The 17228-nt window shown below is 56.0% G+C and overlaps 3 protein-coding genes across 3 annotated transcripts; all 3 read left to right on the top strand.

Moving 5' to 3' along the window:
* The first annotated feature begins 6171 nt into the window (after positions 1-6171).
* Positions 6172-7201, top strand: B0I36DRAFT_312304 (uncharacterized protein). The gene is made up of 2 exons (XM_046152489.1): positions 6172-6248; positions 6322-7201. Exon 2 carries the CDS (start codon positions 6547-6549, stop codon positions 7015-7017), a length of 471 nt encoding a protein of 156 aa, XP_046019233.1. The 5' UTR covers positions 6172-6248; positions 6322-6546; the 3' UTR covers positions 7018-7201.
* A 3163-nt stretch (positions 7202-10364) lies between these two features.
* B0I36DRAFT_371493 (uncharacterized protein) lies at positions 10365-13007 on the top strand (the record flags this gene model as incomplete). The annotated part of the gene is made up of 4 exons (XM_046160016.1): positions 10365-11288; positions 11467-12451; positions 12512-12903; positions 12960-13007. The coding sequence occupies 4 exons, from the start codon at positions 10365-10367 to the stop codon at positions 13005-13007; spliced, it is 2349 nt and encodes a 782-aa protein (XP_046019234.1).
* Positions 13008-14798: 1791 nt separating this feature from the next.
* B0I36DRAFT_344805 (uncharacterized protein) lies at positions 14799-16872 on the top strand (the record flags this gene model as incomplete). The annotated part of the gene is made up of 2 exons (XM_046156298.1): positions 14799-14924; positions 15010-16872. The coding sequence occupies 2 exons, from the start codon at positions 14799-14801 to the stop codon at positions 16870-16872; spliced, it is 1989 nt and encodes a 662-aa protein (XP_046019235.1).
* Positions 16873-17228: the final 356 nt, after the last annotated feature.

The following is a 17228-nucleotide window of genomic DNA, read 5'->3' on the forward strand; positions in this document are numbered from 1 at the left end:
CGTGGCTGGACTTACAAAAAGATGCCTTTCCACAGCAGAACCTGAAGGGATCACTCCATGGGCTGCGGATTTGAGCGCAACAGAACCCGCAGAAACTTTTGGCAGATGCAGCGAAGCGATAGGCGCAAGTTGGTATCGGACTGCGATCAAGTGAAGACGGCTGCTTGGCGAAACGGATGTCGTGAAGTCGAGAAGAAATGCCAATGGGGAAAGTGAGGGCGATGCAGTGGTGCAGAAGATGGGCTGGCACGATGCGACGCGGAACGTGTGAACTGGCAGTGAGCGACGGAGGCAGCGGTTTGCCTGGTGAAGGGAGAGAGTCGGCCAGGGAAAGAAGTGAAACGACGCGATGGACAAGATGTGCAATCCTGAGCAGAGGCGTCTTGCGGTTGGGAGCATGCGAGCGTGAATGTGTGGTGATGGCCCGGAGCTGCCCAGGTGGACGACGTGAGCGAGGCTCGAGGGCACACGCAGGCTGGCGCGCGTCGGGTCCTGGCTGCGCCTGCCCCAGGCACTGAGGCAGAGCTGCGACTGCCTGCAGCGACGTGAAATTGAACGACCCCAGCAGCCAATGAGCATGCAGGCGAGGCCGGATATGTGGGTCGGCTGGGGGGCCACACGCCGGTGGACGCCCCGCCCGCAGTCAATTGTCCACCGCCATGCTCATCATTTCCCACGCAACTCCGGCACCCTTCGCGGCCAGCAGCACGTTGCCGATTGAAACACAATTCCGACACTCTGGAGCTCACAACCTGACCTCTTTTATCTGCCGCTCGTCACTTTCCATGGAACGCTCACGTGTCATTCAGTCTCGCTGCTGGTTGTCCCAACTCGTCGCAGCGCCTCCCAGTGACCCAGCAAAGTCGTAGACGGCATCACGATTGCTCGCAATTCTGTAGCTCCGGGCCCGGCGCCCGACATCTCGTCATTGCCGGCACCGCCGTCGCGGCGCTCGACCGTGGATCAGCCCTACCATGCCGAGTTGTCCACGGTGCCGGGCGGGGAGCGTCCGGGGCTGCCAAGTCGCGCGCCGTCCGTGTGCGCTACGATGCAAACAACGGGGTATGCATCTAAGCGTGCCAGGGAACCTCAGCAGTGTGGAGCAAGTCGGGCCCACTCAAGTGCTCCGTGTCTCCTTCACAGGGGAGTCTGCGCGCGCATGATCAACACCAGCCCATGAAACCCATGCAAAGCACGCAAGTCAAATTCCTAAGCATTGAGTTCCTTGTCAGATCGTGACAGGCTCCTATCTACGTGAAACTTTACCATGGACAAGTGCCTGGCGCGGCCTCTTCAAAATACACACAATCAAGAGTGTCGATCTCTCCTGGCGACCCAGATTGTGGTCGAATGGTGCACACACACTTAGGCTCCCAAACAGCATTGTGAAGAGCAACCGAGTATGCCTGCTCTCTTCTCGGCGTTCTCTCGACTACGAGGAGTCCAGCGTGTCAGTAACACGACTGCCTCGGTTCGCGGATCAGGTTGTCTGCACAGCCAGCCCGCAGCATGAGACAAGTTGGGCATGCATATGGCTGGACGCTGCAGGACAGCCATGGAACGCTCGCTCTTGACCGTCATCACACAGATACGGGGTCGCCTTGCAGATGCGCTCCGTGGATTTCTCGCAGTGCTCTTCTGGTGGCAGAGACAAAAATCAAGATTACGTTGCTGTTCAAGAAGCCTCCTGCAGCTTCCGCAGTAAGTCGGGTACACCATGGCTGGGCTTCGGCAACCATTTGCGTCATGGGCAATCTTTTAACTCCGTCAGCTTTTCATGGCGGCAAATCCCGATATCATCTGTCATGGAGAATGGTTTGCCAAGGTTTCTGTGCTGTGCTTTAGACCTCTTTCGATTTAGACATCCTGTCATGCCGACAATATGCCGTGCCTCCTTCTGAAGACCGTGCTGTCGAGTGGGGGATAAAGCGTCCACAGGACCCTCTGATGGTCTACCTTTGAATTTCGCTTCCTGCTGAGGCCTCTTGCCTTGTATCATTTCAACCTGTCCACTCTTATGACTTGAGTCAATTCTTGGTCTCAGCTTTGATTCTTCTGCTCACTACACCATCGCCAAGAAGGACTTGATAATCATTTTGTGCAATCCACCGCCAGAAATCGTTTTGGATTCCACGTTACGTCCGGAAATGCCAACCTTACAGATTACAAGTTCAATTTTGGCCGCACAGCAGGTATGCAGCTGATCTATGGTGGTTTTCAACTGCTGTAGACTTGTTCTTCCTCAGTCAACAAACTCCCTGGTACGGATATGAGCTTTGTGTAATCGTCGCAGCAACCCCTGGCCCCGCCCAGCCCTCCAAGTCTGGAAATCTGGTCTTGCAAATCTTTGAAAGTTGTGACCAGCAGTCGTAACTCTTCTTTCCAATCGAATCGCAAGTCGTCATCGTCATGGTTCTCTGGGTCGAGGTCATCAAAGGCGTCATCCGTCTTCTCCTCTCATGCCCAATCCATGAGGACTCTTAAATTCCCGACTTCTCTACCGAGTGTCTCATCTCCCACGGCGAATCTGTATACATATTGCGGCCGACATACGAACCAGCTCCTGTTTGGTGGGAGGTCAATATCTACTTTTTGTATGGCTGAGTTTGGTCGTCATGGGAGTTGCAAGGGGCGGGTAGAGAGGTTGGGGCAGGCGTCTCAACGAGAAGAACTTTTGGTCGCTAACAGCAGGAAGAGCCACAGGAATTGAAACCGGCAGAGCCTCGGCGACTATGTCTTGCACTCTCTTCTCATGTTATTTGTTGCCTGGGCTCGAGTATGGCATTTCATCGACGTTGACAGCGTCCATGTGAGTGTGTCAGTGTCTCGAGAACCATCGCTCCCAAAGCCCTGCGCAGCGTTCCTACCCAGCAGTATGGCCTGCTCGCAGCAGTGCCCCAACAGTCGCGACTTTGCATGTGGTCTCCCGGGTCAGCCTCTGGACTCTCACCAGAAGCTCTCTGGCATAGATCATGGACGTATCCATTGATTTCCGAAGAAATAAAATCTGTCTGCTGCACGGTTTTGAAGTAATAGGCGCTTGTGAATTCAGTAGACCACTCTGTAGGTGTTTGAGGAGCGCCTCTCTTTTTTTTGGTGGTTTCTATAACACCCATCGCCGCTTACATATTTCGATTGAGATTACCATTTACAAATGTTCGGCCTATTTCTCTTCACATTATTTTTCATCTACATCCTGTCATGCTGGAGCACCCTTTACCGGGGAAACAGCATAAAGTCACAGGCGGAGCAGTGGGCACTAGCTTTCTTTGAGATTCGCACTGCCAACACTCTCTACCGTGTGTGCCATGAAACTCCACAAAGTTCAAGCATTATCACAAGAGACAGTATTGAGCAGTTGCTGGCGAGCCACAAAGCATTTGGGTTTGTAAAAACCTTAACTCTTTAATCACCTCTGAAGACTCGGACTTATGTAAAGTTCTGTTGCTTCCGGCTGCATTTGAAATAGCTAACGGGTACAGGGCTGAGAGCTAGGTTCGGCGGTGCGCACGTCGAAACAAGACATGTCAGGCACTCATTCTTGCTACAACTTGAGCTCACATTCACGAACATGCACGTCACAGGCCATTGTGCACTATGATCTATGCCCATTTTTAACAGCAGTAGAGACTTACCAAAGCAGTGCAAATGGGTTCTCAAGAAGACATACCTACAGAATATATTTCCTGCCAGCACCACTTGTTGAAATCGTAGAATAGCGCTCGCCACAAGACGATAGCAGGACCTGGCGAAAAGATGCGCTACTAACCGAGCTTCCGGGGGGCGTTTGCCCACGATCAAGTTAACACATTCGCAGCGAGTCAGGCGAGGATTCCGGAACGCCAGGAGTATATTCCGGGGCCGCGCCCAGCACGGCACATCTGACTCATCCCACAACTCCAAAGGAAAAACCTACTACCAAAAACCAAGAAAACGGACATAGATGGGGAAAAGGTCTGACCCGACTGTGCCGCCGTCTCCCTCAGAAAAACGCAACTCGACCAATGAAAACTCCCCGATGCCCGCGTCCCGAACCTTGTGGTATCGGAAAGTTTAGTTTGGGAGCGAGTCCGGACAAAGGATCAAGGGGAAAACTCGCGCGGCTAGCGGATAGGCACCCAGCAATCATTTAGTCTAGTTCCTAACGGGGTTGTGGTGGGGAGAAGGCTTTGTTGAACGGCTGCACTAATGCGCGTCATTTGGGACTAGATACGAGGGTGCCAGAGGTTAGGTCCCAGGTTACTGTATTGTCAGCTTGCCAGTCAGCTTAAAGTTGGCCGATGCGTATGTCCATTCACATGCCGAAGCGATGATTGTGGAGTGCATTTTGTACCTTTTCTTTTTTCCGTGTGTATCAGTGTGGTCTACCACCGAGTTTGTCTCTCTCTCCGAGCGCGCCTTGGAATCGTGGCTCCACCAACAGTCTGAAACAGCCCGGGCAGAAGCCATAAAACTTTACTCGACATGACTACTGTCCCTTCGATGTTCTAGACTCTACAAGTTATCGTCAAGTTCTATCATCGCCACGTAACATTTACGCTACTAGCCTTTCTCAGACGGGGTGCCTTGCCGTCAATTCAATTCAATTCACCCGAGATGACGTGGAGCGCTTGCCGAACGAGACAAACTAGTCAACAATATCAGGTACCAGACAGCGTGGCCACCACGCTACTCCAAGCGCTCCGAACCTTGATCGGGGAGCGGGGATCTGACGATCATCTTCAGCAGTTACCCAATATTGCCCTACACGTGTTTGTGCCTGCGAATGCGGGTCCGTGACACTTTGCGAACCTGAGCAGTATCCCTGTTGGAGGCTCATGCGAGTTTAGACCTTGTATCACACAAAGGAATCCCGATGACGTGGTTCGTTCGCAAGGGCTTGATGACTGAGCATAGATACAGTTTCCCCCGTCCTCCGGATCTCTACGTGGCGAGTTTCAGGGCAGGTCTTATTGTCTGTAGCAGGCGCTTGGCCATGCTATCTCCATTGAATTTCGACAAGGCCATCATTCTTGGAAATAACCTGTTATCAAACCCGAGCTCTACTTTCAAAGAATGAAGAGATACTAGCGTTCCGGGGACCGACCATAGGAACTCTCTTTGTCCAAGATCCATATGTCTCGCAATTCGGAATCAAGTGTGGCACCCGAGTCGTCCGACGGCCGACTGCAGAACTTTGTGTTTCTTGCAATGTGGGGCGATGTGGTTGATGCAAGAGGACTTGGCTCTCGGGATAGCGACGTCGAATGATGCAGTTCGGGGCCGGGTAGCTGCAAAGGCGTACAGTGCTCGTCGTCCCACACCCGACAGCCCGAGTGGTTGGCCATGTTGTATGATCAAGCCGTCGGGATTCGACCCAGGGACTTGGTTCCGTGATGGTCATCTGCTAGATACTGCCACAACTATCAGGAACGAGACGTGTTTGCTCCTGCGAATGTCTAGATTGTATCGTTTGTTCTGTTTTCAAGCGTCCCATGAGTGCTTCAAAGTCCGGTACATCACCATTTCACGGATCCCTGGCCTCCGAGTAACATCCTGACACGGCACAACTGAAGCTCTGGTGTGCGGAAACGTGGTTGGAAAGGCGTTCATTCCCTTTTTGCGCCGTGGTTACACGGCATCCGGCCGACTCGTCCGTAGGTCGGTGCTTGGCCTTGAGATAGTGAACACTAGGCAAACGTAAATGAGCATGTGTCCATCTTCCTTCAGCTCTCCGACGCCGGCACGAGACCAAGTTCGCTATCACCAACAACGGCCACGTAGAGCTGGGCATCTGGCCATTCCTCCAGCCACTTGTTTCGTCAGTGACGAGCCTTGCACTTCGAAGATCACCACCACTTGCCCGAATAAGAACCGGGTAACATGGCAGGATTCTGGACAAGTCAGGACGAGCGCTGTATGCTTGGAGATGGATGTAAGACCTTGAGGGCGAGCAAGTCCTACTATAGCCCGGGATCAAGCCTTGTGCATCGCCATGTCACCATCGGCTGATACCCGGAAGAGGCAACAACGGAGTGCCGGGTGCAGTACATGTGGATACGCCAGCCGCCAAAATCAAGATTTGATCCTTGAGTTATTCCCCGAGTGCTAAGGCTGATAGAGGGACCGCATTGATCGATGGGAAATGCACCATGAGATGGTGACTGTGTTGTGCCTGCCAGGATCACATATGCCGTGACTGGATCTTGGATCTCAATGGCGACGTGCATCTATCTCAGCGGCTGAATTCGCAGCAGCCTGATGCTAGACTGTGTGACGGTGCAATGATCGTCAGCAGGGGTTGATGAGGCCGGCCACTCTCATCGTCTGGGGCAACAATACCAATGTTCAAAGCTGTATGTTGACAACGTTCGATATTGGTCAGCAGTCCAGTTGGCCCTTGCCAGCGTTGGACAACTTGGAAGGGGTGGCATGGTTCCTTGCCTTTTCTACCACTCCGGACTTCCAACACCTGCATGTCGTTACAACAGGACACTAAGGTAGCATTGATCCGATGAGACTATCTAGTCCCCCGATCTGTTCCCAGGCCAATCCACTCGGACAAGCATGATTCGGGCAGTAAAGGGAGCCACCAGCCCCCGGTCAGCGCCATTCACACGGCTGGCCGCAGAGCTAGAGGAGGTACATATATGTACTGACGAAGACGGCCAAGCAAACCAACATTGTTCGCAGACAATCCAGTCCAGCCACCATGGATATTTGTGGCAGTCCGTCCCCACGAATCCATGTCTTTGGCGGCGGCCTAGGACGCTCGGCATCAGTGCCCTGTCGTCTCCCGCAACACAATCTCGGGCTGGTCGACTCGGGATCGCGGTGGGCTTGGCCGGGAAGCGAGCATGGCGCCGACGGGCGGCTGAGCACTGCTCAGGGCTAGTGCTTCAAGGAGCTGGCGGCAGCCCTCTAGCTGTCACACTTGGTGGACGCGCTGGCCACAGTCTCCATTTATGCCGCCACTGGAGAGGTCATGGCGTGGCTACAGGACATTCGCAGATCCGGACTAGTGGGAACCCTGCCTAGAGCTATGTGCGGATGCTCAGTTGCGAATCTCCCAGCACCAGGCCGGAAGTGGTTCCTCACTGAGGAGAAGAACGAGGAGGATGTTGATGATGTTTTGGGCCCCTGTGCTTGGCAACGAGGGTTGGAACGGGCGACGTCCAAAAAACACCAAAGACATTGCAGACACGACCCGAAGCCACCAAAGCGCGCGCCAGTGAGACATGCATAATCACGCTCGCCGCGCCATTCTCTCCGGGTCCTGTGAAGTTCGGCCCAGTCCTCCCAGCATGCTCAAGTCATCATCATATTCGCCGTCAATGCTGCCCCTGGTTCAGTGCAGGTGGCCCGTCCTGGACACACACCAATCACAACGTCACGACGAGCCTCCACGTCCTTCGTGCTCGGGCAACCTTGCAGGTCCGCGGCTCGAACAGGCCTAGTTCCGACCAGGATCCTCCTTTAAAGCTGACTGGCGATGGGGCCTTGCGGGCCATTTGTGCCTGGATTGAGCCCCTATTTTGACAAATGATACCCTGGGCGCTGTCGACCGTTGCCGAAACTTCAGGCAAGCGCCAAGTTCGCCAAGTCGTCAGCCTAGCGGCGCTCCTGGCTGTTTCTCCGACCAAAACATCGAGGCTGTTTGTTCTCCAGGAAGACAAATCTGTGACCGTGACGGCCGGGCACGTTTTTGGTGCACTGACGTGGCATAGACAGTTTTGGGACAGCAACCGGCAGTCTTACGCGCGACAAGATGCTCCAGGCTCTTGCAACGTCTGGATGGGCGGCGTGAAGTTCACGGCAAGGGCATTAACATGCTGCCGCCCCCTGCGACTCTCCAGTATTCCATGCAACTCTACCCTTCCAATCCCTGACGCTCTTTCCATCTGCTGTTTCTCGCACCCATTGCGCCTCTGCGGCTATTCGAATACCGTGTCTGAGACGGAGCGGGCATCCTGCGAATATGATGGCATGGGCTGTGCTGGCCTTTCGAGCTGGGGGCCAAAGGCGTCTTTAGTTGTCAGCCAGCGACTGAAGATTAGCGTGCGGATGGCGGCTCCGGTTGCATGACGCGCAGGCGCAACCTCTCAGTGCTCCAGGGCTGGAGTGGATGCCAGGACGCCTCCATCAGAGCCCGCCCTCTGCAGTATTGTGCCTACGCCAGGCAATTAACATAAGTGAAGCAGGTGGCTGCGAGCTGGAGGAGCCTTCATTTGCTGCACAATGAGACAAGAAGCGGCACTAGTTAATTAACCGTCCTGTCGCGATTAGCTGGCTCTGGCCAAGTAGTCTGAACAACGCGGGCCCGTGCCAGCCAAGGCTGGAGTAAATGATGGCCATGCCAGCCAGGAGGAGAACAAATGAGCCCTGCGGCGCCCGTGGCAAGGCAGGCCTGTCGTGTCAGATTGCCATCAACGACATCCGAGGCCACAACTGATAACAAGCTGTTGCCGGGCCACATGGGCAGGATACAGTGCAGGATCGCCTTTGGATGAACACCTCCCCAAGCAAGGGCACACGATCGGGTGCCAACCAACCTTGGCCTCTGAACCACGGAGCCCCAGGCATGTGACATGACGAGGACCTCGATCTTCAACAATGCTCAGAGGTGCATGCCTCGAGCCCGAGAGACACGGCAAGGGATCGACCGACCCAGGCACCTAGCTCTCGCGCGTACAGTACCGGCAACGATGGCATGACTGATTGTTCCCTTACACACGCATCCCGCTGCCAGGCTCAGCCCAGCGCTCGTCGCATGACGCAACAACACCGTGTCTGCTTCGAGGGTTCTAGCACTGCATGTTTGGTGAAGCAGGAGATCGGGAATATTTCGTGCATCGATGAGCTGCGTCCTTGGGCAATTGCTGGAAGTGCGTGGAAGCCTCTGCGAGCAAGAGAGAGAGAGCGAGAGCGGGTGCACTGCAGTCGACCACCCCCCGCAGCACGCCAATGGCACCCCCAACCGACCCCTGTGCATGCTTGAGGTGCCCCCAATTGTGCCCCCCCGTATAAACACAGCAGGCCACTGTTCAGTGGGGCCCACCGTCGGTGGGCTCGCCCGCTTTGCTGATCAGGGCTGCGAGTGCTCCAGTGGGCGAGCAGGCTTGCGTCTCCCTGTCCTGCCCCAAGGTGGGTGAGCACGCATGTCTCCGCCCAGTCGTGCGTGCGCGAGTTGCTTGGCCGCTGCCTCTCCTCGCCGCCCGAACCCTTTCTCGCGGCGCTGCTCTGCTCCCAAGACGCATCACCACCTGCATCAATTCGCCCTTGCCCGTTTCCCCTTCCCCCTTCAACCCACTTCCCCGTCCTGCCTGCCTGCCTGTCTCTCGCTTCCGCTTCCTCAGCGGGCATCTCCTCCAGTGCAGCTCCTTCCCCGTCATCACACATTTTCCATTTCTTTTCTGCATCTTAGCTTGTCTTGCACATATTCCTCGGTTGCCCCCTTTTCCATCGTCTTCTGCCCGCGGCTATTCCCGCCCGGCCACGTCTTCTCAACGCACATCGCCAGTCTCCTTCATCGTCCTTGCTTATTTTCCGCACTTGACTTCCCCGCCGTGCCTGCGACACATTCACCAGGTCGTGGGCCTTTCGACAGTCGCTGTCCACCACTCCGATCTGTTTTCAGGACGCCCCAATTACCACGCACCAGCGAACTTCTTCGAAAACCCCCCCGCGAGACGAGCACTGCCTCGCTCGTTCAATCGACCAGCACACACACGCACACAAGCGCGGGATCACGTCTCCGACAACAACTCAAGCAGTTCATTTGGACTTGTTGGCTGGCGAAGACTTTGAGCCTTGAGCAATCTCGGTGTCAGTAGTGCATACGCTACTTGGGCCCTGTTACGTCGACCTCATTCCCAGGCTCGTAATACTACCACGGGGCTGCCAATTCACACCGAATCTACAAGGACAGAATTGGCCGAGTACGTGTCGATCACAGCCTCGGGCAACAGCGTGGACCATCCCTCTCGACTACGATTCTACTCGCGTTTTCCTCGATCGCTGGCGGTCCGATTCTCCCATAACCTTGTCGAAGGTTAACGGGCATCTGCTTCGACGTTCGTGTAGATCTCACCGTACACACCTGCTAGTCTACACGGACAAGTCAACAAGGAGGTCAGTCAAATTTGTTTGTTGGGTAGCTCTGTCGATATTGGCAGGCAAACTTGAAACTAGTCGTTGTTGTACTGCTGAAGGCCCAAGCTCCATCATTTACGAGACAAGCTGACGATTTCTCGAATGTAGTGTCACCCGCATTACACTTGACTGTGTAGTGTAACAAGCCTGACACGATAATCGTCTAACTCAGAACCTGCTCACGCATCGAGCAAGCCTCTTGGTCGTTTCGTGCATCGGGGAGTACCCAAACTATGGCCGCTGTGGTCCAAACCATTTCCCAGCAGCCCAACCCCGTCGTGATCCTTCAAACAAGGCCAAACGCAAACAAGATGCCGAGCTCATCTCAATCTTCAGCTACCCTCTCGTATGGGTCAAGCTCGCAACGACCTGGCCCACAAGTGACAGCCCCTGGCCAATCTTCCTACCGTGGCACTTCGACCCCAATTCAGCCGTATGCCTTCACCTCAACACCAACTGCGGCAACTGCGACACAGTGGCAGCAACAGCAACAGCAGTATGGGGTCTACAGAGCACCAGCTGCTTCACCACCTGCAGTAAGCCAGCAACAGCCGATGAGCCAGAATGTTGGATCCTCGGAACAACAACCGACCTTTGCTCAAGTCGCTTCTTCCAAAGCATCGCCGGAGCGATACAGGCGACCTGTAGCACGATACACCGACTCGTCGCCCAGCGTACTGCAGACAAACCTTGTGCCGAGCCTTCCCACTACATCGACTCCCACCAATGCTACTGTTGTGCATCTTTACAACCCACGAGTTGTCGCAGACCGAGCTGGGGCAAGTTTTGGCCAGCCTCGACCGCACAGTGCATATGGCTCCGTCATGCCAGGGGCATCGTTTGATGACATGCAGCTCGACCGACAGCGCAGTGATGAGGCACAGAAGCGATTCCGCCGCCGAAGCATGCACACTATTGATTTCTCTGGCTACCCTAGTCCAATGACGCCTCAACAGCTCATGCAAGCCGAAGAGATGAGACGTGCAAGTGCTAGCAAGAGGCTGAGCTTCAGTGGTAGCAGCAACCTGGAAAATCAGCATAAGAATATCTCCCGAGTTCTGTCAGTTCCAGCTGTCGAGAAGACCAGTGCGCAAGCTCGCAACGCCAGTGCAGAAAGTCTTGTATCCAGCCGCAGCAGCAACTCGCGACCATCCTCCGTAAGTAATTTTGCCTTATCTTGTCCACTCACCGACCCTTCGTGGCCATTTAAGCACGCAAAGTCGGGGTACTTGCCCGATTCGGAGCGGATCGACCCAATCACACCCAGTCCTTGCTCTTTGGCACAGTCGTGCACTCACCCGACCATGACTGACAATGTACCTTGCTCTGCTGCAGTCTACCAACCGACACTCCAACGGAACAGCCCCCACAATGAGCCCCGCCTCAACTTCATCAAACTCGTCTGGAGATTCGTCGACAAACCACGATCACGCTCCCAAAATCGTCAATGTTCCCGCTCGCAGCTCGTCGTCGGATGTTGGCAAACGTATCGCAACCCCCTCACCACTCTCTAAGCCGGTCAACATGGCTCCAGAGCCAGCCCCGGCGGCGACAGTGACGGACACCCCCGCCAAAACAGCCACTGCCTCTGCCGCAACACCTGCTCCTAGCCCAGCCGCTCAGCAGTTGGCCGCGATCAACGAGAAAGGTGGCAAGTCTAAGAATAAGACATCTCGCCTGCGACGCGCATTCTCGTTTGGAAGCGCTGCTGAATTGAGGAAGGCGACAGGACAAGACGTCACGCCAGATGACAGCAAGGAGACAGGCGCCCAAGTGCCTGGGAAGGCACAGAATGAGCCGGTGACAGATGATCCATACGAGGCCGAGCAGGCCCGAATTGCCCAGAAGCAGGAAGAGGGCGGCATCGGAAGCAGTATCTATTCGGGCACCAAACTGTTCTCCAACTCAACCGATAACCTTTCGATTTCATCAACGGCGTCTTCCGCGTCGATAATGTTGCGCAAGATGGGTCGTGGCATGAAGAAGGGTGGTCGATCGCTCAAGGGACTGTTCAGACCAAAGTCTGTCATTGGGGTCCCCAGTAGTGACGCTGTGGTCAATGATGCCAGCCGGCCAGCAGTCACCATGGTAACAGTAGAGGCTGAAAGAGACCGGCCTGACACTTCTGGTGGCACTCACATTCAGTACAACGGCTCGTCGTTGCGCCCACGAAACGACAAGAACCTCCTCGACGTTGGAAAACCTGATGAGCGCCTTGGGAGTTCTGGTACTGATACTTCCGCCCCACGGAAGAGCATTGTCGGTGGAGAAAAGGAACGCGCCGAGGTCCTTGCCACAATTCGAAAGGGCATCCTCAAATGTAAGTGATATATTTGGTCGACGTTCTCGACTCCACGTTCCCAAGCTAATATCTCGATAGCACGCGGCGATTCGCCGAGCCCCTCGCCGAGCACCCGAGACGTTAAAGGGCCAACTTTCAACCTTCCAGCCATCCCGAACGTGAGCGACTCCCCCAACTCCAGTGCCCCCAGCACTCCCACCGAGGATGGCCACAAACGGGCCGGCTCGATCGCCATCGGCAGCGAGGACTACTTTGTGTCCGCCTTGCGCCTCCGGCAGGACACCAAGAGCGCCCCTGTAACCCCGGCTGGCACTTATCCGAAGCGCAATGCCACTTTCAGCCCGCGCATTGTCTTCTACGACACCTTCCCTCCAGCAGAGTATGACCGCCGCGGTGAGATAGCCACGTGCAACCGCTTGACGCCTTTGTTGGCGCAGCAGATCAGGGAGGAACTCAACAGCTTCAAGATGGTGTGTATCCTGCCTCCACATTATCTGTCAATAAATCATGCTAACCTACTAAATAGGAAATGGAGGTGCATGAGACATCCAAGATATACACGCATTTCTTTTAATGACAGCAACAAGGTTCCGACGACTGTTTGGCCGCACGCGTTATTCTCAATCTATGGTTGTTCCTCCTCTGAATCATAGACCTGTGGTCAGCGCCCCGGAGGATTTGTTTCAGTCTCCCTCACGGCGTTACAAATGGACAGCATAGTACGGTGTCATGGCGTTTTCTATCTTCAATTTCCTATATTCATTTTTTAGCAAGGGAGCCACAGCTTCTCACCCAACGATTCTAATCACCATCGAGCGACCGGCCACAAAAGCTTTCAGACTCAACAAGACCTTATACTGCGATATTGATCACAAGCCCTCACGGTATCCAGATCCTGGATTGTGGTGCAAAGCAGATGCAATGCACTAGGGGGGCCTGTCCTGGCAAAAGAAGTGGTACAAAAAGCAAGACTGTATCTGGAAGACCACGCTATCGCGGCGGCGGCCTTGCCTGGAGGATTTCTGTGTTTATGATGTCATTTCCTTGAGCGTTCTGTTCAGAGTACACAAAATTATACTACATTTGGCCACGGCTTTCTCTTCCCAGTTGACTCTGCAGCAGGGGTTAGTGTATGTCACCGGACAAAGACGTGGAGACGCGGGACGGGCCCAGCCAGATACGGTGACGAGATGGTGGTCAGATCCTTGTCACCGAAATGGAACACGAAGAACTAGGTGGCCCACCTGTCACATGGGGAGCTTCGGCGGAAACACGCTTAGCTCAGGCGGTGCTTACAACAAACCATGCCTCCACTCCGCTCAAATTTAGGAAACCGATAAAGGATAGCTGTGATTCCTTGCAATCAGACCTGAGCAGAGTGTGCATTCAAAACCTGAGGACCTGAGTTGAGCAGGTGAGACAGGAAAGGAATCTGGAAATATGCGGGAGGCACGGGGAGATGCGAGGGATGAGACCAGACCCGCTCCTTCTGCCAGTTGCTGCTTGCCGCCTGAATACGAGAGGAGGGCACGCGCGTCCGCTCTCGTCCCTTTGCTGCGCTATCTTTACGTCTCTGGTTTCCGTGGGGGTCTGCCGAGTTTGCACAGTGTGTCATTGTTCCTCAGCCGGCGTGCTGGTTGTTCTCTATGGCTCGCCAACCCTTCTCGAACCTTTGGCTTGCTGCAAGCGCGATCAAGATGGACAACACAAGTGGACGGACGAATGGGCGATGATTCCAGCCGTTGCTGATCACTGCTAAGGTGACCTCATCTGCTGCGGAATCTTGCGGTCCCGAGCAGCAAAGGCGCTGGTCACGTGTGATTGGACGATATGTTTCCTGAGAGCCATGGTCTTGTGGGAAATTTATCCTTTGGCTTATGATTTTGTCGAGGGATGATGTTCATTACCACTGCCCAGGAACTGGCCGCGATACCTGTGTTTGTGGAATGTAGAGGCATGTACACACGCCCTATGGTTCGGGTCAAGAGCGGCCCTGAGGAACCTGTCCAGTCAAGTCCACCCTGGAAACCCCCGCGTGCATGCTTGGAGAGACGTACCTGATTGGTTCTTGCAGGAATAGAACCCACAAAAAAGTCCATCGCCTCCAAATGGATGCCCGCGATTCATCGTCTGCAGGGTCTACTTTCTGACCATCCATGTTGACTATTGCCACGTGCCACCGACACAGCCAGACTGTTGCACGCTTTTGAAGGGCACGAAGCAGCAAGCGGCACCACGAGAGGGACGCTGCCGGCCTGATCGACTTCCGCGCCCCATCCTGGAGTGTGTCCGACGACTCGGCCTCCGTTGGAGAGCCCCTCCTCCCGCCGCTCGCTGGGCCGTTCCGTTCCGCCGTTTCGCGACAATGACGTCCGCAGCCGACTCGCTGGCCTCGGCGCCCGCAAAGGCCTTCCTCCGAGGGCGCGCGTTCTACGAGAGCATAGGAAGTCCAAAGTTTGTGGTTGCGCCCATGGTCGACCAGTCCGAGTTCGTACGTCGCCTCGCATCTCCACGGCAGTGACGGTGGTGACTGCTCAATGAAACGACTTGCTGACGTTCTTGTGTTCTCGTCCCAGGCCTGGCGCATGCTTACACGATCCTTCCTAACCCCAGAGGAGAACTCGAAGATGCTCGCGTACACGCCAATGTTCCACGCGCGACTGTTTGGCGACACGGCAAAGTACCGAGACCAGCACCTGCAGACGTCCATCACCAAGGAAGCAGAGCCCGTCCTGCCGACGACGCCCGAGACCGCTGCGGACACGTCCCTCTACCTCGACGGCAACCCGGCGTTTGACCGTCCGCTCTTTGTCCAGTTCTGCGCCAACGACCCGAACCACCTGCTGTCCGCCGCCAGGCTGGCCGCCCCATACTGCGACGCCGTCGACCTGAACCTCGGCTGCCCGCAGGGCATCGCGCGCAAGGGCCACTACGGCTCCTTCCTGCAGGAAGACCAGGAGCTTATCCACAAGCTCATCAGCACGCTGCACCAGAACCTCGACGTGCCCGTGACCGCCAAGATCCGCATCCTCGACACCAAGGAGAACACGCTCAAGTACGCGCAGAACGTGCTGTCGGCGGGCGCGAGCATCATCACCGTCCACGGCCGCCGGCGCGAGCAGAAGGGCCACCTCACGGGGCTCGCGGACTGGGAGTACATACGCTTCCTGCGCGACAGCCTGCCGCCCGAGACGGTCATCTTTGCCAACGGCAACATCCTCGAGCACGGCGACATTGAGCGGTGCCTGGCCGCCACGGGCGCGGACGCCGTCATGAGCGCAGAGGGCAATCTCAGCGACCCGGCCATCTTTGCCACGCCGCCGCCCGTCGGGCAGGAAGGGCGCGAGTACTGGCGCGGCGCGTGCGGCGGGGACGACGGGAGGCAGGTCGTCGGCGGGTACCGCGTGGACGCCGTGTTCCGGCGGTACATGGACATCATGCACAAGTATGTCCTCGGGCAGGAGCCGCCGGCGCGCCGGCCGCTGTTTGTCGTGGGTGACGACGAGAGGTGGCTGAAGGAGGCCGATGCCGCTGATGCCGCCGCCGCAGCAGAAGCAGCAGCAGCAGCGGAACACGAGCAAGAAGGCCCCGCGAAGAAGAAGCGCAAGACGGACAACAATAAGAACAACAACAGCAACGACAAGGCCGCTAACCAACACCACCACAACAACAACAACAAAAAGGCCAACACCTCGCCCAACCTCGGCGCCATGCGGCCACACCTATTCCACCTCCTGCGGCACTTCATCGCCCTGCACACCGACATCCGGGACAGCCTCGCACGGTGCCGGGCCGGCGACGTCGACGCGGTCGAGGCCGTGCTGGAGCAGGTCGAGCGCCGCGTCGCAGGCGGCCTGATCGAGTACCACCGGACCTCGGGCGAGAGCGTGCGCGAGTACATGCTCTCGACGGCGAAGCCGGCCAGGGCCGGTGCCGGGGCCGGGACTGGGGCCGAGACAAACGGCGCCAACGGCAGCGACAGTGCCACTAACCCCGCTGCCGACGGGAACTCAACAGCAACAGCAAGCGCCGCCAGAGAGAGCGGATCACAACAGCAACAACAACAACAACAACAGCTGCCAGCGGAGAGCTCCCTCGAGACAGTCAAGGCCTGCAAGCGGCCCTGGTGGGTATGCCAGCCCATCGTGCGGCCCCTGCCCGCCGAGGCCCTCGCAAAGGGCAGCATCCAGCTGAGCAAGAAGCAGCAGAAGGCACTTTCTGAGAAAGCCGCCGCTGTTCCTGCTGCTGCTGCTGCTGGTACTGATGCTGCTGCGACTCCCTCAAGTGCGACCTTGAGCGCCAATGTCAGCGAGGACGGTAGCAGTGGTGGTGATGGTGGTGGTCCGCTAGCCAACGGCGATGCGGTGGATGGGATTAGGGAGCCCAAGATGGATCCGAAGCAGCCGGGGCTGGTCAGCGATGATTTGGTCCACGGCTGAAAGGTGTGCGTTAAACAGTAATGTAGTCCCGGTGTGAAAGGAGGAGGAGGAGGGGGGGGGGTTGTGTATAGCGAATCGAGGCAGTTTGGGCAGTTCGAAGCATGCTGCGCAGGTGGTTGGTCGCCGTCGAGGGAGGGCACAAACGTGTACAAAGGTGCATATTACAGGGGCGTTTTAGAGTGACATTTAGCATGAGGAAGGACGGCATGGGGTGGTTGGGAGCGCCTGGCAAGATTTTCACTTGATATATAGAGACAAAAGAGCTTGAAAAGATTCATGTTAGACGATGGACACAAGTCCAACCACTGTTATTCAACTCGACATTGCTGAACCGCTAAGGCCAGATAGTTCATTTC

This window comes from Microdochium trichocladiopsis (genome assembly GCF_020744255.1).
Source record: "Microdochium trichocladiopsis strain MPI-CAGE-CH-0230 chromosome Unknown B0I36scaffold_1, whole genome shotgun sequence".
Lineage (NCBI taxonomy): Eukaryota > Fungi > Ascomycota > Sordariomycetes > Xylariales > Microdochiaceae > Microdochium > Microdochium trichocladiopsis.

Excerpts from the sequence above, each read along its gene's own strand:
- B0I36DRAFT_312304 (XM_046152489.1), top strand. The coding sequence starts at position 6,547 with ATGATTCGGGCAGTAAAGGGAGCCACCAGCCCCCGGTCAGCGCCATTC.